A 21,897-nucleotide genomic window follows, 5' to 3' on the forward strand; every position below is an offset into this window, starting at 1 on the left:
GAAACAGTAACTCCTGTATGGAAATCTTCATTCTAATGACAGTGAGCAAATCTCCACCCTATTCCCTATGTAGTGCACTACTTCAGATCTGGTCAGAAGAAGCCTAGTGCACTACGTAGGGAACAGGGTGTCATTTGGGCCAGAGCCAGTAACTCCCCTGGGTATGAATTCTCTCTCTATCTTATCTGTCTTCTATATGATGTTCTCCTCTCCTCCTCTCTTCTCTCCTCTATTCACTCTATTCTATCATCCACACCACATGCCAGCTTCAACACAATCCATTTACAAGTTAAAGACACACCTTGGAATAAATAGCAAAGGAAAACTACTACTAGATGATTTTTTATTTCCCATCACCATGAATCATATTTAATAACTGAACAGTAGCAGACCTAACGTCATCTGTTCCTGACTCTGGGTAGTGGATTAAAAAGACCATCAATCTCCAATGATATTAAAGTACAATTCTGAACATTACTGATATACTGAGTGGCAAGTCAAGATATCTTCTGTTTTTATTGTTTGGTTAATAGCACCAACTGCTGGACAGGTTTAATGTTGCTTGACTGAGCAGTATTTGAGAATAAATTATACCAAACTTAGGGCCGGTTTCCCGGACATCTCCATTGAACATGCTTTTTAGTCTAGGACTAGGCTTCATCTGTGTCCGGGAAACCGGCCCATATAGTTCAATTAGCAAGTAAGTAACACTACCTGTTCCATGATACTGAGGAAAATTACATTGAGACAGAGAACCAATTGAGAAAACATTTCAATGGTTCTGAATGACAACCAACATACATTAACAGCATACATCATGATTAATGTAAATGTATAAGATTACAACGTTGCACTTACAAATAATATGAATGCATTGAATTGTAATTCATAACATCTTCTGAAGATCAAATCAATCAAATCATTGTACATAAAAACAGAGCAGAATGAATCATCACATCTGGGGACCATCACCACCAGCATGACTAGTATCTATGTGGACCCTACTACAGTTTAACCAGCTCAGCTATAGACTACACCAGCATGACTAGTATCTATGTGGACCCTACTACAGTTTAACCAGCTCAGCTATAGACTACACCAGCATGACTAGTATATATGTGGACCCTACTACAGTTTAACCAGCTCAGCTATAGACTACACCAGCATGACTAGTATCTATGTGGACCCTACTACAGTTTAACCAGCTCAGCTATAGACTACACCAGCATGACTAGTATCTATGTGGACCCTACTACAGTTTAACCAGCTCAGCTATAGACTACACCAGCATGACTAGTATCTATGTGGACCCTACTACAGTTTAACCAGCTCAGCTATAGACTACACCAGCATGACTAGTATCTATGTGGACTCTACTACAGATTAACCAGCTCAGCAGTACCAGTGCACATACAATTGAAAAAAAAACCAGGATAGAGGGGCTGAGTGAATGTGGTCTGGACTCTGTGGAGGAGGGTCATTGTGTCAGAGACACTGTAGAAGGACAGAGTACCTGCCCTGTGATCCAGGTACACTCCTACTCTGGAGGACTGAGGGCCTGATACTTTAGTCTCAACATTATTGTGTCTGAAACAACAACCACCACTATAGCACACTAAACTCCAGGACTTGTTATTGTATCCAAATGCACCATCTGTCCCTGTTCTGCTGATGTCTTTATATGAGACTGCTGTATCACACCACCCACTCCACTCCACCTCCCAGTAACAGCGTCCAGACAGACCCTCTCTACACAGAACCATCAAGTAGTTAGTGAATCTGTCTGGATGAACAGGATATGGTTGGACTTGGCCTGTATAGGTCACCTTTCTGTTCCCTTCAGACAGAGAGAGGAGTGTGTATGCTGTGTTTGGGTCCAGTGTGAGCTGACAGGAATCTGGGAGAAGAGCAGAGCAGAGACCAATGAGGGGAGTTAGAACAATAAGTTAAGTCAGATACTGTATCTACCCTGTCTTTGATTAGAGCACAGCAGAGATCAAATCAGAGAAATATGAGGAGTCAGATAGATACCCAGTCTTTGATTAGATCTACTATTGCTATATATTTCTAGAGGGATTGTTAGGAGTGTCAGTAAAAAGAGACTGTTAGTTACTTCAGAATAAAGAGACTCACATTGTAAGAACTGTTCTCTGGTCTTGGGCTCTGGAGGCAGTACAACATCCACTATATTCACTACAGACACACAAACACATTCACAGAGAGAGGGAATGTTATCATCATACCATATTCCACATGTATATGACTAGTAGGGAACTTTCAATGGTCTAAAGTTGGTGTTCTTATTATTTTCAACCCACCTGTAGTGGAGATCTTGGTCCATTCTCCTTTAAGGACGTCTTCTAGTTTCTCTCTCAGTTCAGACACAGTCTTACTCACATCTCCAAAGTACTGAAGAGGACGGACAACGATGCTGGGTAAGTCTGAAGATACACTGGTACTGGAGAGAGACTGATAACTCTGGAGAGAGAGAGAGAGAGAGAGGGAGAGAGAGAGAGAGAGAGAGAGAGAGAGGGAGAGAGAGAGAGGGAGAGAGAGAGACTGATAACTCTGGAGAGAGAGAGAGAGAGAGAGAACAGAACCAAATGATTGAGAGTTTTAATTTCATATCACATGTATCAAGGCAGTTGAGTTACCTGGAGGAAATGGATGTGATCCTCTGTGTGTGAGAGCTGCTCCAGCTCAGTGCTTCTCTTCCTCAGCTCAGCTATCTCCTGCTCCAGTTGCTCCAGGAGTCCTTCAGCTTGACTCACTTGAGCCTTCTCTTGGGCTCTGATCAGCTCCTTCACCTCAGAGCGCCTTCTCTCAATGGAGCGGATCAGCTCAGTAAAGATCTTATCACTGTCCTCCACTGCTGCCTGTGCAGAGCGCTGTTAAGAGAGAGAGAGAGAGAGAGAGAGAGAGACAGACTGACTTGTCTTACTTTATTGAGCCTTCCTCATTACACTAACCCCCCTCCTAAAAGCACATTGCGTGCCACCACAACCTCCACACAATCACATTATCCAGTACCCAACACCACAGTACAATACACCAACAAGCACCACATTCCAACCGTCCATCCAACCCCTCCTCTCCAGCCGTACAGACAGCCCCCCTGAGCCCCCATACCTCCTGAAACATCTCCACACTGTTGATCATTTTGTACAACTCAAACTCAACCCTAAGGCGTCAACAGTAATGGCATTACCCTGGCAACACAGAAAAAACATGATGAACAGTCTGTCATTGCAGAAAACGGACACCCCTCCCCAACTCCCAGGTCAACCCGAGCCAACCAGCTATTGGTGTCCAGGGCTCCATGTAATACCCTCCACTGGACGACCCCTGACCTTTCCAGCACTGGGAGCTTATAGAGCCCCTCCACCTATACCCTGCCATGCTCTCAGCCCCCACAACCCCCTGCCACTGATGCCCCTTCACTCCCACTAAGCTCAGAGTGTTAAAAGTCAGTAAGTCCTCCAGACTCTCCTGCCAGTCCCCAGTCTCTGCTGTCACTTGCAGTGGTGGAAACGGTGGTGGCCCCTCCTCAGGCTGCTCCAGCCCTCAGTACTGCAGCATAGAAATCAGAGACCCCTGCTGTATTGAGTCTCTCCGGCCGCATGATGAAGAGCTGCTGATCCAGCCCCAAACCACCAGCCCTCCTCAACAGAGCACATGCTGGTTCCCTCCAGCCCACCTCCGTACGGTACAGAATCCTCTGCGCTGCTTTGAGTCAGAACGCTGCCACCCTGCTCTCCATGTCCACCAGGCCTTGTCCCCCCTCCTGGACAGGCAGGTACAGCACTGCCGCCCTCAGCCAGTGATGCCCAAACCGGAAAGAAATCACTGGCCAATTTATGCCATAGGGAGGATGCCGCCAAGTTGTTGATGATCAGAACCCTCCCTCTGTATGACACCTGGGAGAGGAGCCACCAAACGTCCTGGTACACAGTACGTTTGGTCCTTGTGTACAATAGAGTCCAGGTGGGACTTCAGTCTGTTAACGAGGACCTTGGCAAAGACCTTATAGTCCAAACAGAGCAATGCCACAGGCCTCCAGTTCTTTAAGTCGCTCAAATCCCTATTTTGGGCAGGAGAGTCAAAGCCGGCGGTCTACAGCTTAGCGACAGCTCCCCCACCCCGACGCACTCACACAACACACATCCTGTAAAATAATTCCCCAGAACTTTTTATAAAAATCCACAGGCAGACCGTCTGAGAGACAGCAGCTGAGAGTTTGTGAAAGGCCAGGGAAATGTCAATTTGATTTCTCTGTGACAGAGAGAGTTTGGAAAGGTCTGTGAGAAGAACCTGAGAACACCCAGGATCACAGAGTTCTGCCCTCTATAAATCAGAGTACAACTCCACAGCCTCATCTCCTCACAACAGAAGTTACCCACCAATCAGGCTCCCTCATCTCCCTGAAACAGAAGTTACCCACCCATCAGGCTCCCTCATCTCCCCACAACAGAAGTTACCCACCCATCAGGCTCCCTCATCTCCCCACAACAGAAGTTACCCACCCATCAGGCTCCCTCATCTCCCCACAACAGAAGTTACCCACCCATCAGGCTCCCTCATCTCCCCACAACAGAAGTTACCCACCCATCAGGCTCCCTCATCTCCCCACAACAGAAGTTACCCACCCATCAGGCTCCCTCATCTCCCCACAACAGAAGTTACCCACCCATCAGGCTCCCTCATCTCCCCACAACAGAAGTTACCCACCCATCAGGCTCCCTCCTCTCCCCCACAACAGAAGTTACCCACCCATCAGGCTCCCTCCTCTCCCCCACAACAGAAGTTACCCACCCATCAGGCTCCCTCATCTCCCCACAACAGAAGTTACCCACCCATCAGGCTCCCTCATCTCCCCACAACAGAAGTTACCTACCCATCAGGCTCCCTCATCTCCCCACAACAGAAGTTACCCACCCATCAGGCTCCCTCCTCTCCCCCACAACAGAAGTTACCCACCCATCAGGCTCCCTCCTCTCCCCCACAACAGAAGTTACCCACCCATCAGGCTCCCTCATCTCCCCACAACAGAAGTTACCCACCCATCAGGCTCCCTCATCTCCCCACAACAGAAGTTACCCACCCATCAGGCTCCCTCATCTCCCCACAACAGAAGTTACCCACCCATCAGGCTCCCTCCTCTCCCCCACAACAGAAGTTACTCCCCCTTCTGCTGTCCCCACCTCTCCCAAAAGCCTTGGAAGCTTGAGCAAAAAGTGACATCTTGGAAGAGCTTTACATGGAATTTCCAATAGGACACCTGCCTGGGCCCTGGTGAAACAGAGAACTGAGCCCTGTACTAGGTGCAGACACATTTTGGAAAGCAAAGACAAGGTCACTGATTTTGGCTCTAACCACTAACAACCTACCCTTACACACCTCTTTTGCTACCCCTGCACTAAGATTTGTGCCATGGCTCAGCACCTGCGCCCCCTTCCACCAGACCCCCAATACACTTCATTAATCACATCACTGTGTGTCTCTTGCTAAAAAATCACGTTTAAATGTTTTTGTTTGACATATTCCCCCAGTCTCTGCCGCCGTTCATGTTAAGGAAGTCTAACCGTGAAATCTCCATAACAGGTGGGAGGGAAATCACCACAATCAGAAACCAGTAGAGAAGCCCATAAAGCCGCCATGCCAGAAAAAAACATCAATTTAAGCAGATTCTGAAGACATGCCCTTAAGAACCCATGACCCATTTTCTCAGCCTATACCGCTTCCTGGGTGAGAGGACACTAAACCCCTCATTCTTCATCACGTGTTGTACTGACCTTACAAACCTTCCAGGATCAATCAAATAAGACTCCAGCAGAACCTTCTTTTTCCCCTTTAGTCTCCATCAGGAACCTAGAAAGTTCTCTCAGCGTATATACTGGGCCCTCAGCCTGACTGTCTGTCAGCTCTGGATCCAATGAGCCGTCTGAAAACGAGACCTCATTGTCCTCCGCTCCCGCAGACTCACCTCCCCCCCTCTTCCTCTTCCTCCTCCTCCATTGGCACGGTACCGTCCTCCTCCTCCCCAGTCTCTTCCCCCCTGCACTTCCCCCCTGATCAGTGCCTCTTCCCCAATGACAGGCAATATTTCCTGGGATGAGCCCACCAAGCCTTCGCCCACCGGAGTCTCTGTTACTACAGAAACCTGCCTCAGCTCATGTAGCCCAGCTGCAACCCTCCCCACCATCAGGAACCTAGAAAGTTCTCTCAGCGTATATACTGGGCCCTCAGCCTGTCTGTCTGTCAGCTCTGGATCCAATGAGCCGTCTGAAAACGAGACCGCCTTGTCCTCCGCTCCCGCAGACTCACCTCCCCCCCTCTTCCTCTTCCTCCTCCTCCATTGGCACGGTACCGTCCTCCTCCTCCCCAGTCTCTGCCCCCCTGCACTTCCCCCCTGATCAGTGCCTCTTCCCCAATGACAGGCAATATTTCCTGGGATGAGCCCACCAACCCTTCGCCCACCGGAGTCTCTGTTACTATAGAAACCTGCCTCAGCTCATGTAGCCCAGCTGCAACCCTCCCCACAACCGCTTTCTCCACAGCCTGCGCACCACCACTTGACCCTGCTCTACTCTCCTCCCTCCTGGTACCACCACCACTTGACCCTGCTCTACTCTCCTCCCTCCTGGTACCACCACCACTTGACCCTGCTCTACTCTCCTCCTTCCTGGTACCACCACCACTTGACCCTGCTCTACTCTCCTCCTTCCTGGTACCACCACCACTTGACCCTGCTCTACACTCCTCCTTCCTGGTACCACCACCACTTGACCCTGCTCTACTCTCCTCCTTCCTGGTACCACCACCACTTGACCCTGCTCTACTCTCCTCCTTCCTGGTACCACCACCACTTGACCCTGCACTACTCTCCTCCTTCCTGGTACCACCACCACTTGACCCTGCTCTACTCTCCTCCTTCCTGGTACCACCACCACTTGACCCTGCTCTACTCTCCTCCTTCCTGGTACCACCACCACTTGACCCTGCTCTACTCTCCTCCTTCCTGGTACCATCACCACTTGACCCTGCTCTACTCTCCTCCTTCCTGGTACCACCACCACTTGACCCTGCTCTACTCTCCTCCTTCCTGGTACCACCACCACTTGACCACCACTTGACCCTGCTCTACTCTCCTCCCAGCCTCTGCCCCCTGAGTCCTAGTAGGCTGGACAACAGAACAAGTCAAAATGCACTTAAGGCTGTAAAACGGCCAAAGAGCATTGGCTGAGCTGGAACACTAGCCTGAGGCCAAAGTAAATGATTTGAAGCGAACCATCACTGAGCCTCTTCTGACTGGAATGTTCCTTAGAATTCAATTTTCCCTAAATGGCACCAAAAAATGTCTACCTTTTTATTTTACCACTACAATCTGTTCTTAGGACGAAACAGAAAAAAATAAGTAATAAATAACAACTGGTGTAGAAAGTAAACATCCACACCTCAATGGTGCCAAGTGTGCTTATATCTGCATTACCAGGAAGTAGGATTTTTTTTAAACTTCTGACTATTTCTGGTCTAGCGATCGATGACAGCAGAGTACAGTGCCCAACCTGATGTCATTAGAAAGAGGAGATTATCCTGATTAAAATGGAGTCTGACTTGAAATATACCATTGTGAGATATTTTGTGAAATAAAGAGACATAACTATATTTCCCCTAAAGGAAACAATGGGACGACCTCAGAGCTCATTAAGTATTGTACATGTAGGAGTACATGTTGTTTTGGGGACGTTTTAACTACCAGCAATACGCTGCCCAAACTTACATCATTAGAAATAATAGGTTATCTTGATTAAAATGATGTAGAACTTCAAACCATTAAAATTAATACATATATTTGACATAATTGGTGAAATAGACAGACATGTCCATATTTCCCCAAAACAATGGCAGTCTGAAAGTTCTAAGAGCAGTCTTTTATTTAACCAGCTTACCATTTATCTACGACCATTTGCCTTTTTGTGGATTGTTTACATTTAGTTTACATTTACATGTGAGTCATTTAGCAGACGCTCTTAATCTAGTGGTTAAGAGCGTTGGGCAGTAATCGAAAGGTGGCTGGTTCGAATCCCCGAGCCGACTAGGTGAGAAAACTGTCGATGTACCCTTGTACAGATTTATGCACTTAACCCTAGTCGTTCTGAATAAGAGCGTCTGCTAAATGACTCACATGTAAATGTAAACTAGGCCTCTGTGAAAGCGTGGCAATAACTTATTAACTTTACATTATTCCCCGACAGACTCCTCTGAAGGCAGGCAGGCAGCACACTCCTGAAAACTAACTGCTCAGCAAAGCAAAGGCTCTTTTGAGAGCTACCAGATTTATATATAAAAAAGCTCATTTTCAGTGTGTGTCCAGTGTCTGTTTATATGTTAAGGGGGTGTTACTTTGGCAGATAATGTCACCCATCTAAATATATATATTATTTTTTTAGATAATTAACTAAATGTATGGTGTTTTTGGTTTATGTCCGTTTCATTGTTTGTTATGCTATGAATTGTTATTTTATGGTTGTAAGTGATCAAATGAACTAGAACATTTTATATTTAGCAATTTTGAGCAATTACTACTTTAGTAAGGATACACTTAGTAAGGATATACACTTTATTCAGTACTACTGCAGTTGCTTAATAATTCCAATAGATTGCAGCATAAATGACATTTCAGAAGATTAGTTTAGTTCTCTCCCTGGATACACCACCACTCCACCTCACAGGAAAACTCCTGCCTGAGCTTTTTACTGTCCCTTTCCACACTGCTAACGCAAGAGGAAGGACTGAAAACACATTACTGTGAAGTAATATAATGATGATTCATGTTTATTATTACCTGTTTTTATGCTAATGTTTTAAAATTATACCTCATTACTATAACGATTATCAAAAAGCGCGAACATTAATTCAGTCACCTCTGGTCGACAAAAATGTATTTTTCTAGTACATTCATTGTCAAATTCATCAACCAGCACAGAGCCACTCTGCCTTCTCGAACAAGTAGCCAACTCAACAAGCCCCGCAAAAAGCTTGAGCCGTCAGCGGCAGCGAGCACTCTGCCTTCTAGCACAAGGGAGGAGCATGTTGAGGTACATTTTCTAACCGCGATGGTTGCATGATTTATTGGTGGGCTGGAATATATGAGATATTAAGATGATGTCATAATGCATGTTTACTTGGGTTGAGGTTAGCGCATCTGACTAGTGATTATTTGGCCGGGGTTCAATACCTGCTAGAGTTAATATTTTGTTGCTCTCCCAAAAGCAACACAGGCCTAATACGAGATATATAGCTAACTGTAAAGTAATGAGTGACCTTTTTAGAAAATCATAGGACATAGTCTTTGGTTGCATGCTATTTTATGCTAGTAGCCTATAACTGATGCTTTGTGGTTTTATGCAGCCATCTATTGGAAACATTTAGCAATTAAAAGTTAGTAATTCACGTAAAGACATTGGTGAGGCAGCTGAGAAATAAAGTGTAGTTTTCTTATTAATTCTGGAGATCAGTCTCAAACCTGCCCCACCTATGACATGTCAATTGCTGGACTTTCACATAGAGGTTACTAGGTCACACCCAGTTCACCCCACATTTAAAAAATAAAACAAATGTGTTGTTTATCAAGTGTTCTGCCTTGCAATAATACATATAATAAAATGACTAATAAAGGTTACATAGGTTTTATTTAAAAAATAACAATAAATGCTATTTAGTACTATAATGGTATTTACTAACATAAAATTATTACTAAAATAGTTTCTAAACGTGTTCTAGGCTACCCTACCCTAGAATTAGGGTTTAGAGTTAAGGCTAAAATAGGTTATAAGTAGGGTTAGAGTTTCTGTATAGCACTTTGTGACATCTGCTGATGTAAAAAGGACTTTATAAACACATTTGATTAATTGATTGTTAGGTTTAGGGTATTTAAAGCAAAAAAAAATGAATAGGTTTATAGCTCTCTTGCTCCTCCCTGTGGCCTTCTGTGGGTACTACATACCTCATTCACGACACTTGCTAGGCTCATTATCTGAGGTAGCAACTGTGTCAGATCTATAAATCAATGAGCTACACCTATCCATTTAGTTTACAACTCAGTGAACCTGCGCAGCATTCGCTCAATTCAATGCCTATGAACTTACAGATTTCGATGCATATCAAATTACCCAGCAGTAATATAGAAACAATAAATGTAAAAACATTTTTAAAAAGGTTATTTCTTAATTTAAAAAAATTATTCTGGCTGTTTAAAATCGGCCACATCTTGAAAAAGAGGACGGATATGCGTTTTGTTTAGGTTATACACCTTTTTCTGAAAGAAAATATGATTAACCGTGACCAGAAAATGTTAAATGTTTGATTGCTATGCCCCAACCATATGTAGCACTGTGGGTCACCACAATGTGTACCCAGGTGAACAGTGAGTTTGCTCACCTAGTAGTCATAACCTTGTTAATAATAAGTTACCTGAGGTAAAGCTACAATGTTCATACGGGCTGGTCTCATTACCAACAATAGTGAAGCTGGCATTGTGACGCAGAACAATGGGCTGGGAATAGAACTTTCATTAGGCGAGTTGGTGCCACAGAGCTCAAAACAACTAATAGGAGCTGGCAGGGTGAAACATGTCCTATTATTTCTAAACTACGGCAAGCATCTGGGACATATGGTAATATTATGAAACTGGGCTCCATGGCGGATGTAATTAAGTAGTTTTATCAGAAAAAGGTGTTAAAAATGTATTGTGTCCAGCCTAGTCCTAGCCCCCGCTGCCGGCTGGTCGCGCTTGTCTGCATTAGCATTATGTCCTACATCCCCACACTAGAAACACCCAAAACTATCTGTGCTAGCAAACCCTGTGTTCCACCCCTCCCCTGTGTAACCTTGAAGTTTGTTAAGAAACAAACACTTGTCTATGAAAAGAGACATGTTTAACGAATTCCGCTTGGCACCCAGCCGAGAGCACACGAAAACCACTTTATTTTAAAATTTACCAAAATTAACCAACTACTTGGGGTCTGTTCGTACGTAATAAACGGAGGCAGATTAGCCACCACAACTCTTATCGAAAGAGGCGACATCTGCACCAACACACCCCTCACAAAAATCCCACTCACAACAAGACAAACCTTTTTCATTAACACAACCACCGCCTTGTTCATTCTGGATGCAGAGTGCAGATGTTCCGCTCCAACCTGTTCGCCGACCATGAGCAAAACTTCCTCCACACCTTTCTCCGGAACGGACCCGAAGCGACAGCGTTTCTTCTCCACTCGGTTGAGGCCATCACGCCGCCCTAACAAACTACCCCTACTCCCCCCTCAACTCTAAACGATAAACAGTGGAAACCAATAAACAAACCCACCACCATCAGAAAATACATTCAGAAAATACGCAAGAACCAAAAGAAAAAAGAATAGTAGCCCTCCTCACGAACCACAAATCTCTCACAGCAACAACTTCTTCTTCTATGATATAATGGCGGTCCACAAACCAACGTTAAAGGTGCATGCTGCCACCTACTGTGCTGGAGTGTGTGGTCAATCACGGTTTCCAACATTTCTAAATCCTCCTACCTAACTCAGTACTTCTGAGAAAATAAAGAAGAGCCCTACTAACTTCTAATAGACCCTCCCCCATCCCCAAAATCCCTTCCAAACCCCCCCAACCCCGTCCAACCTCAATGACCCTACACTTCAATCTTTCCGTCTCTTCAACATACTTACAACAATATAACAACACATGCTCCACCGTTTCATCGACCGTACCTTCCAGACACAAACCATTCACATGCTTGCCAACCAGATGTAATGACGAGATCAATGTACAATTTTCTACTCAACCTACTACTGCAAAAGTGATGGAATGAGAGAGGCAGAGACACTGTACATTGCCATAATGTAACGTTTCTTCTTCTTTGGAGTTTAACGGCGGTTGGCATCCAATATGTTGCATTACCGCCCCCAACTGGACTATAATATAACTCTATTTTACTTTGTGATACAAAATGGGAAAAGGGGAAAGGAACATTTAATTAAAAACCTTCCAACTAACCCTACACTCATTAAATACCCACTACCCCATTCCACTACTTTGACCCTATCTGCTCCTGCACCATGCCATCGGCCTGGGAGGACGGGACACCCCCACTCAACACACCCTGTAACTCTTCTGAAGTCTAATCTTGGATGCCCAAATACTTCTCTGCAGCTGCCACCACAACATCTATTTTCTGTGATTTACATTCCATTTCTGCTGTACAGTTGATAACCATTGCTATGAACGCTAAGAAACTAACTTTACTAAAGCATATATCACTCGTTGGCCTATCCCTCTGTGCTGGCACAGATCTACTACTCACAGGGATCCTCTCAGGATCTCTCACCCTTGACCCATCCTCCTCTACTTTCTTCACTGTCTCAGCATACGACACCTTCTGCACTACTCTGACTCTAGCCACCTCAACCTGCCTCTCTCGCACCGGACACTTCCGATCCCCAGCCACATGGGCATCCCAACAGTTGACACACACAACTTTATCCACTGAAACTACACAATCCTCTATCCCATGCCCTCCTGCACACTTCCCACATCTTGGATCTCCCTCCTACAAACTGCTGCAACATGACCATAAACGTTGCACCTGAAACAAAGCAGTGGATTCGCCACAAAAGCTCGAATCAAGATAACTGATATATCATAACATGACTTTCTCTGTTAAAGACTCATAACTCAAAAGGACTGACAGTGACTCCTCTGTTTCACCACGCTCACCACCATGTCTGCGTTGCACCAAACGGCGGGAATCACAAACACCAGCAGTCTTCAACCTTAATTGCTCCACTTCTACACTTAACGCTACCCCAGAAATCACTCCTTTCAATGGTGCCCTGTTCCTAAGAGCAAAGCAAGAAACAGATCTTGACCCAAGTTGCGTGACACGGAGCGCCCACTCCCTCTGGTCAGAAGAAAGACAAACAAATATCCCAAGTCCACTACAGGTTACCTTCACTGATTCAACTGCACCCAACTCCTTTCCCACCCACCCTGAAACCACAAATGGATCTGCCAAAAGGTATGGATCCACTTTCTCCAACAATGTAACTCCTACTGCACCAGATTCTTCTTTATCATGTCCATTGATGCCAGGCTCTGGTTCTGAGCTCTTCACCACACCTTCTACCTCACTTAACTCTCCCTCATTCATTTCCATTTCACCTCCAGAACTCGGTCTGACTCACTCTGTTTTCACTTGAATTATAACATTTTATTTTTATTTTTATTTATTTTTATGTCTCTATTCCTTTGAAACTTTTGTGAGTGTAACATTTACTGTTAATTTCTGATTTGTTTATTATTTATTTCACTTGCTTTGGTAATGTAACATATGTTTCCAATGCCAATAAAGCCCATTTAATTGAATCGAGAGAGAGAGCTCCCTGTTAATGTATAGCAGACATGAGTCGCTCATGGTTACTCATGGTTATGTGAAGAGGTAGAGCCGCTTGCGACTTTAAATCAGTCAGAACAATAGGGAATGTCCTTTTGGTCAAGATGATGGTTTCTCCCGCAGTAGACCCGGGTTCATAACCAGTCAGTTACATTAAGCAGTCTATTCTCTGACAGGGGTCCAGACAGCCTGTTCCCAACAGTGGGATTGGATAGGGGCCCCTCTCTCTCTCTCTCTGACTGGAGGAGAGAAGTGAAATGGTGTGTCTCCTCTGGTCAACAATACTCACCTTGAGAGACTCCACAGCCTGTTGGAGCTCCTTCAGCTTCTTCTCTCTCTCCTGGAATCTCTGCTGGACTTTCTGCTGACTCATCCCCAGCTGCCTCTGTGGAGAATCACTCTTCAATGAGCTATCAAGCTTTATATGTCCAGTAGATCAATAGTATAGTAATGGGACATAGGGCCCATAGAAGATATGTCATGGGCCTCTCACTCCACCGGGTTACCACCTTAATTTTCTTCCACTCTGCTCACCACTCTCTCTACTCAGCCTAACTAGCTCCACCTGTCCCTGCTCTGCTCTGCTCTAATTACTCTGCCAGCTGCGCTGCATTACCCACTACCTCTCCCAGTATTTAAGGCCCTGTCTTTCAGCTCTCCGGTGTCAGATCGTCTGCAAAGCTCACACCCGGAACCTGTTTGCTCGCGCTTCTGGCTCACCCTGGTTTTGTGACCCCGGACCTGCCTGTTTTTTGGATACTCTTCTGCCTCAGGAGATCCAGACCTGCTTCTGCCATTACGACTCCTGACTACTCTTCAATCCCGGTAACTCTGACCAGCCTTCTGCCTTGCTACTACGTATTTTGGATTTCCCTTGAACTGTACTGCTGCCTGGTTTCATTCCGCCCTGTTGTGTCTGTGTCTCCCCCCCCCAGGACTTCTGGACCACCCACCACCGGCTTCATAGGACGCATCGCTGCCACTGGGGGGGGCACAGACCCAGCGCATTGGACGGGATCCCGGTTACCCCTGGAGCCTTCATTCACTCCCTACTTCCCTTTTCCCTTAAGTTTAATAAACTTTCTGGTGTGACGCAATTGTGGTCCTCTGGTCGTCTGTCTGAACCGTGACAGTACGATCTGACCATTATGGACTCAGCGCACACTTTCCCCGACATGGAAACCGATGAGCATGAGCAGCAGTTCCAGCAGCAGCAACAACAACTCGCCATGATCATTCAACTCCTCACCAACCTTACCCCAGCCAGTCTGCCCACCAGCCCAGCCCCCGAGTTACCTGCCCCGGTCATTGCAGCCGCTGCTCCGGAACCCAAGATTGGAAACCCCGAGCGGTTCAACGGCGATTCAACCCAGGTCCGGCCATTCCTGACTAGCTGCCGACTTCAGTTCTCCTTGCAGCCAAGGACCTTCGCCACGGAGGGGGCTAAAGTTGGGTATGCCATCACTCACCTGACGGGCCGAGCTCGACTCTGGGGAACAGCAGGGTTCGAACGTCAAACCCCCGCATGTGCAACCTTCGACCTGTTTGCTGAGGAGATGCTGAAGGTGTTTGACCTGGATTCACCCACCGCAGAGGCGTCTCGTGAACTGTTCAGTATTCGACAAGGCAGACGTACAGTCGCAGACCATTCCATCGACTTCCGAACCCTGGCTAGACGAAGTTCTTGGAACACACCATCGTTGGTGGACGCGTTCTTCCATAGTTTGGCTGACTATATCAAGGACGAGTTGGTCTCCCATGAACTGCCTTCCACTCTTGATGAAGCCATCGCACTGACTGTCAGGATCGACAGAAGGATACAGACCCGTCGTCGTGAGAGGGGGCGCCAAGGTCCACCTACTACCGGCATTCGGAGAGATCCGACTGGGCTCCTGTCATCTACTGCCACTCACCCAGGTCAGCTTGATCAGTCTGAGCCTATGGAGATTGGGCGAGCCTCCCTCACTCCTGCAGAGCGCCAGCGCCGCTTCACCTCAAACCTCTGCCTCTATTGTGGAGGTGATGGACATCGTGTGGTAACCTGCCCTTTAAAGGGCCGAAGCTCACCGGGCATAGGGGGAGTCCGGTTGAGTTCAATGACCATCCAGTCCTCCGACCGCAAACCCCTGCTGCAAGTTCACCTCCGCCTCTCTGACTCAACTCACACCCTGGCTGCTCTGGTGGATTCTGGCGCCGAAGCCAACATAATGGACATCAAGCTGGCACGCCAACTGGGACTGGAGAACCTCCGTTTGACACCTCCTATTCCTGCCCGGGCACTGGACGGACACTTACTCGGATCGGTCACTCATGTCACGGCCCCGGTCTCGATGGGTCTGTCCGGAAACCATCAAGAAACTATCCAGTTTCACCTGCTCCCCTCTCCAGGCCAACCCCTCATCCTGGGTTACCCATGGCTCCGCCGGCACAACCCTCAGCTCGACTGGGTGACCGGGGTGATCAGGGAGTGGGGAGAGGACTGCCACCGAACCTGCCTGCTTGCTGCCGCACTACCCCCTCGGCCAGTACCTACTAACTCCGCTCCTGACCTCTCCAATGTCCCAGAATGCTACCATGGTCTCAGAGAGGTGTTTAACAAAGCAAGAGCCACATCTCTGCCCCCTCACCGACCGTACGACTGTGCCATCGACCTCCTCCCTGGAACAGCTCCTCCAAAGGGTCGTCTTTATTCGTTGTCTGCTCCTGAAAGAAAGTCCATGGAGGACTACATCAATGGCTCTCTGTCCGCAGGATTAATCCGTTCATCTTCATCTCCTGCTGGTGCTGGCTTCTTCTTTGTGGGGAAGAAGGACGGATCTCTTCGCCCCTGCATCGACTACAGGGGACTCAACGACATCACAGTGAAAAACCGTTACCCTCTGCCTCTGCTCACCTCTGCTTTTGAGTTGCTCCAGGGAGCCACTGTTTTTACCAAGTTGGATCTCAGAAACGCTTACCACCTAGTGCGGATCCGGGAGGGAGATGAATGGAAAACCGCATTCAATACACCAACAGGCCACTACGAGTATCTGGTTATGCCTTTTGGCCTCACCAATGCTCCTGCTGTGTTCCAGGCTCTAGTGAATGATGTACTGCGGGACATGTTAAACAAGTTTGTCTTCGTTTACCTGGATGACATCTTAATCTACTCCAGAAACCTGTCTGAACACACCCGCCATGTCCAGCAAGTCCTTCATCGTCTTCTGGAGAATTCCCTCTACGCCAAGGCAGAGAAATGTGAGTTTCACGTCAAGACAGTGGCCTTCCTGGGGTACATAGTGGCAGAGGGAAGTATCCAAATGGATCCTGCCAAAGTATCAGCAGTCACTTCATGGCCAGTTCCGGAGAACAGAAAGAAGCTGCAACAGTTTCTGGGGTTTGCTAACTTCTATAGGAAGTTTATCCGGAACTACAGTACCGTTGCTGCCCCTCTCACTGCTCTAACCAGCACCAAGCAACCCTTCACCTGGACCCCAGCAGCCGACAAAGCCTTCAGTACCCTCAAGGTGAGGTTCACCTCCGCTCCCATCCTCCAGATGCCTGATGTGGACCGGCAATTCATTGTGGAGGTGGACGCCTCGGATGTGGGAGTTGGTGCTGTGATTTCTCAGTGGGCTGCGGAGGATAGGAAGCTCCATCCCTGTGCCTTTTTCTCACGTCGGTTGTCCCCCTCTGAGTGCAATTACGACATAGGGAACCGTGAGCTGCTGGCTGTGAAGCTTGCCTTGGAGGAGTGGCGTCACTGGCTGGAGGGGTCCACCATTCCATTTCTCGTTTGGACCGATCATAAGAACTTGGAGTACATCCGCACGGCCAAACGGTTGAACTCCAGGCAGTCCCGCTGGGCCCTGTTCTTCACCAGGTTTAATTTCACTCTGTCATACCGGCCTGGATCACGCAACACCAAGCCAGACGCCCTCTCCCGTCAATTCCAGAAGGATGACACCCCCTCCAAGGACCCTGTGTCGATTCTGCCAAGTCCCTGCATCGTTGCAGCTCTGACCTGGGCTGTTGAGGAACAGGTGCTGGAGGCTCTCCGTAACCAGCCAGGTCCCAGCACTTGCCCAGCTGACCGCCTTTTTGTCCCCGAAGACCTGAGGTCCCAGGTCGTTCAGTGGGGACATGACTCCCGCCTAGCTTGTCACCCTGGCTCCACCCGCACTTACAACCTGCTCGCCCAGAGGTTCTGGTGGCCCTCTCTGAGGAAGGATGTACGGGAATTCGTCCAAGCCTGCCCCATCTGCAACCAACACAAGTCGTCCTGCCAGCCCCCAGCCGGATTGCTGCAGCCCCTGCCTGTGCCCAGACGTCCCTGGTCTCACATCGCCCTTGACTTTGTCACGGGGCTGCCCCCTTCAAGTGGCATGACCGTCATTCTCACCATCGTTGACCGTTTCAGCAAGATGGCACACTTCATTCCCCTCCCCAAGCTCCCAACCGCCAAGGAGACCGCCCAGGTGGTCCTGGAACACGTCTTCCGGATCCACGGACTGCCAAAGGATGTAGTTTCTGACCGTGGTCCACAATTCTCCTCCGCTTTTTGGAAGGAGTTCTGTCACCTGCTGGGAGCCACAGTCAGTCTGACTTCCGGATTCCATCCCCAATCCAATGGGCAGTCAGAGCGGGCTAATCAGGAGCTCGAGAAGGCACTGCGATGCATGACTTCACGCAACCCCCACTCCTGGTCGCAGCAATTGACATGGGTGGAGTACGCACACAATTCTCTGACCTGCTCTGCCATCGGTATGTCCCCTTTCCAATGTGTTTATGGATACCAGCCTCCTCTATTTGCCAGCCAGGAAGAGGAGGTTACTTGCCCATCTGCACTTGCTTTTGCCCGTCGATGTCGCCGCACCTGGTCACAAGCCCGAGCCACACTCCTCAGATCCGTTGCCAGCTACACTACCGGGGCCAACCGTCGGAGAATTCCTGCTCCCACCTACCATGTTGGTCAAAGGGTGTGGTTGTCATCGAAGAACCTGCCACTCAGGGTGGAGTCGCAGAAGCTGGCACCTCGGTTCATTGGCCCATTCCCTATCATAAGAGTGATTAGCCCAACTGCTGTCCGGCTCCAACTGCCTAATTCCCTGAGGGTGCACCCCACTTTCCATGTGTCTAAGATTAAGCCCATCCATGAGAGTCCGCTGGTCCCTGCTGCGCCTGGTCCTCCTCCTCCACGGCTCGTCGATGGTGGTCTGGTTTACACCGTCCGCCGCCTGCTTCGGTCCAGACGGAGGGGTAGGGGTCTCCAGTACCTCATTGACTGGGAGGGCTATGGACCTGAGGAAAGGACCTGGGTGCCAGCTAGTCGGATTGTGGATAGGACTCTCATCACCGCTTTCCACCAACGGCATCCTGATCAACCTGCAATCCGTAGGGGCCGCCCCAGAGGGGTCCCTAACCGTCCGGCCCGCTCGGCTTCCTGTCCTGTGCCTGATCCTGTCTCGGGACCTGTCCCATCTCCCGACCACGGCCCTCCGGCTTCCTCCGAGGAGGAGGACGCTCACTCGGACCGTTCGGAGGAGTTCTAGCCCTCCTCCGGCTCCCCTCCTCCCGCCCGGCGTGGTGTTGCTCTTGGGACTTCTGGGGCCGTCCCTTGGGGGGGGGGTTCTGTCATGGGCCTCTCACTCCACCGGGTTACCACCTTAATTTTCTTCCACTCTGCTCACCACTCTCTCTACTCAGCCTAACTAGCTCCACCTGTCCCTGCTCTGCTCTGCTCTAATTACTCTGCCAGCTGCGCTGCATTACCCACTACCTCTCCCAGTATTTAAGGCCCTGTCTTTCAGCTCTCCGGTGTCAGATCGTCTGCAAAGCTCACACCCGGAACCTGTTTGCTCGCGCTTCTGGCTCACCCTGGTTTTGTGACCCCGGACCTGCCTGTTTTTTGGATACTCTTCTGCCTCAGGAGATCCAGACCTGCTTCTGCCATTACGACTCCTGACTACTCTTCAATCCCGGTAACTCTGACCAGCCTTCTGCCTTGCTACTACGTATTTTGGATTTCCCTTGAACTGTACTGCTGCCTGGTTTCATTCCGCCCTGTTGTGTCTGTGTCTCCCCCCCCCAGGACTTCTGGACCACCCACCACCGGCTTCATAGGACGCATCGCTGCCACTGGGGGGGGCACAGACCCAGCGCATTGGACGGGATCCCGGTTACCCCTGGAGCCTTCATTCACTCCCTACTTCCCTTTTCCCTTAAGTTTAATAAACTTTCTGGTGTGACGCAATTGTGGTCCTCTGGTCGTCTGTCTGAACCGTGACAAGATAGGGATTAAAATGTTGAGGAAGTGTCTGTGTGAAATTATATTATTATATTGTTATGTGAATGATTATAGTTTTAACAGTGCACAAAACAGGGGAGCTGATTGGGTGTTTGATAACGAATGATAATGGTGTTTGACTTTAGAAAATGGTGATACATTTGGAGAATCTGGGTTAGCATATCTATATAATCAAGGTTTGTGTTCATATTTGTTCTGCCGTGGATCGATATCATTTGAATGATCTCATATTCAAACAGCCTTAGCTTCTACTGTATCTTTAATTATTTGTTTATCAGACAGTCAGACAGTCACCAACAAGTAGTTCTGGTCTTACCTGTTTCTCAGTCCTCTCTGCTGCAGCTGACACTGTATCATGGCCTTTATGTTCATCCATTGAACACAGATAACAGATACACTGCTGATCGGTACGACAGAAAACCTCCAGCAGTTTGTCATGATGAGAGCAGATCTTCTCCTGTAGTTGTGCGGTGGCTTTGACCAGCTTGTGCTTCTTGAAAGCAGGAGATTCATAGTGAGGTTGGAGGTGAGTCTCACAGTAAGAGGCCAGACACGCCAGACAGGACATGAGGGCTTTCTGCTTTCTGGTCCCAGTGCAGACATCACACGCCACATCTCCAGGTCCAGCATAGCACAGAGCAGGAGGGGGAGCAGCCTGGAGTCCTGTCTTCTTCAGTTTCTCCACCAACTCAGCCAACATGTTATTTTTTCTCAGAGTAGGCCTTGGAGTGAAGGTCTCTCTGCACTGAGGACAGCTATAGACACCTTTCAGAACATCCTGATCCCAGCAGCCCTCAATACAGCTTCTACAGTAACTGTGTCCACAGTGGATGGTGACCGGCTCCTTCAGTAGATCCAGACAGACAGAACAACAGAACTGGTCCTGGTCCAGCAGAACTCCCTGCTGAGCCATTTGGACGGTGGTTCACTCTCACACAGACAGACGACACAGAGAATCAGATAAATTTCGTTTCCACAGAAGAGAGTTTGTGGAGGGGAGGGACTTCCTGGTTCTGCCAGAGGGGTGGGGTTAGAGAGAGAGAGAGAGAGAGAGAGAGAGAGAGAGAGAGAGAGAGAGAACTGTCCACAATGTTAATAGAGACAAAGATTTGTGTTCCTAGGTTAGGGCCCTTAATATGGAATAAATTAAATAGAGTGGTTAGAATATATAAAGGCTAACAGTTTCTATGAAGTACATATGTATAATGCTTTTTTTTAAATGAATTGTGTAATGCCTTAAACTTATGTGCTATGACACTAACTATAACCATCCATAATAACTAATACGTGGTTGTAAAACTGTACAATGTGTTATAGATAATTAGCTACAATGGGGGAGGGGGGACTTGAAATGAATGTACTGTATGTGAAATGAATACCGTATGTATTGACTGATCATTGAGAATGATGTAACACTTTACATTACAGTGTGTTTATTGGTGTGTAATTATTCCTGTTAGTCCAGTGGTGTAAAAGTACTGTGATGCCTCATTCTTACACTGTACTAGCAGCAGTAACCCTAGACAGTAATAAGGCTACTGTAATGGAAAGTGTTACAGGAAATATAAAGGAAGGATTTATACATGTCATCTATGATATACTCTATGTAATGATATGTCTATGTCTTCTATATGGTGTTCTATACTCTATGTAATGATATGTCTATGTCTTCTATATGGTGTTCTATACTGTATGTAATGATATGTCTATGTCTTCTATATGGTGTTCTATACTGTATGTAATGATATGTCTATGTCTTCTAGATGGTGTTCTATACTGTATGTAATGATATGTCTATGTCTTCTATATGGTGTTCTATACTGTATGTAATGATATGTCTATGTCTTCTTTGATGGTGTTCTATACTGTATGTAATGATATGTCTATGTCTTCTAGATGGTGTTCTATACTCTATGTAATGATATGTCTATGTCTTCTATATGGTGTTCTATACTCTATGTAATGATATGTCTATGTCTTCTAGATGGTGTTCTATACTGTATGTAATTTGCAAATAAATTCATTAAAAATCCTACAATGTGATTTTCTGGAATTGTTTTTCTCATTTTGTCTGTCATAGTTGACGTGTACCTATGATGAAAATTACAGGCCTCTCTCATCTTTTTAAGTGGGAGAACTTGCACAATTGGTGGCT

At 47.4% G+C, this 21,897-nt stretch overlaps 1 protein-coding gene across 1 annotated transcript; it reads right to left on the reverse strand.

Moving 5' to 3' along the window:
- Nucleotides 1-327: 327 nt before the first annotated feature.
- Nucleotides 328-20,658, reverse strand: LOC311121088 (tripartite motif-containing protein 16-like). Its single transcript, XM_084195616.1, has 6 exons — nucleotides 20,059-20,658; nucleotides 13,746-13,841; nucleotides 2,655-2,888; nucleotides 2,319-2,478; nucleotides 2,134-2,193; nucleotides 328-1,897 (listed from the first exon to the last, which is right to left on the reverse strand). The coding sequence occupies exons 1-6, from the start codon at nucleotides 20,653-20,655 to the stop codon at nucleotides 1,377-1,379; spliced, it is 1,668 nt and encodes a 555-aa protein (XP_084051742.1). The 5' UTR covers nucleotides 20,656-20,658; the 3' UTR covers nucleotides 328-1,376.
- Between the last annotated feature and the right edge of the window lie 1,239 nt (nucleotides 20,659-21,897).

This window comes from Coregonus lavaretus (genome assembly GCF_964263955.1).
Source record: "Coregonus lavaretus genome assembly, contig: HAP1_SCAFFOLD_1230, whole genome shotgun sequence".
Classification (NCBI taxonomy): Eukaryota; Metazoa; Chordata; class Actinopteri; order Salmoniformes; family Salmonidae; genus Coregonus; species Coregonus lavaretus.

Coding starts and splice junctions, on each gene's coding strand:
- LOC311121088 (XM_084195616.1), bottom strand. CDS start 20,655: ATGGCTCAGCAGGGAGTTCTGCTGGACCAGGACCAGTTCTGTTGTTCT. Junction 13,842..20,058: donor CAGAGAGGACTGAGAAACAG/GTAAGACCAGAA, acceptor GATTCTCCACAG/AGGCAGCTGGGGATGAGTCA. Junction 2,194..2,318: donor GACCAAGATCTCCACTACAG/GTGGGTTGAAAA, acceptor GTGTGTCTGTAG/TGAATATAGTGGATGTTGTA.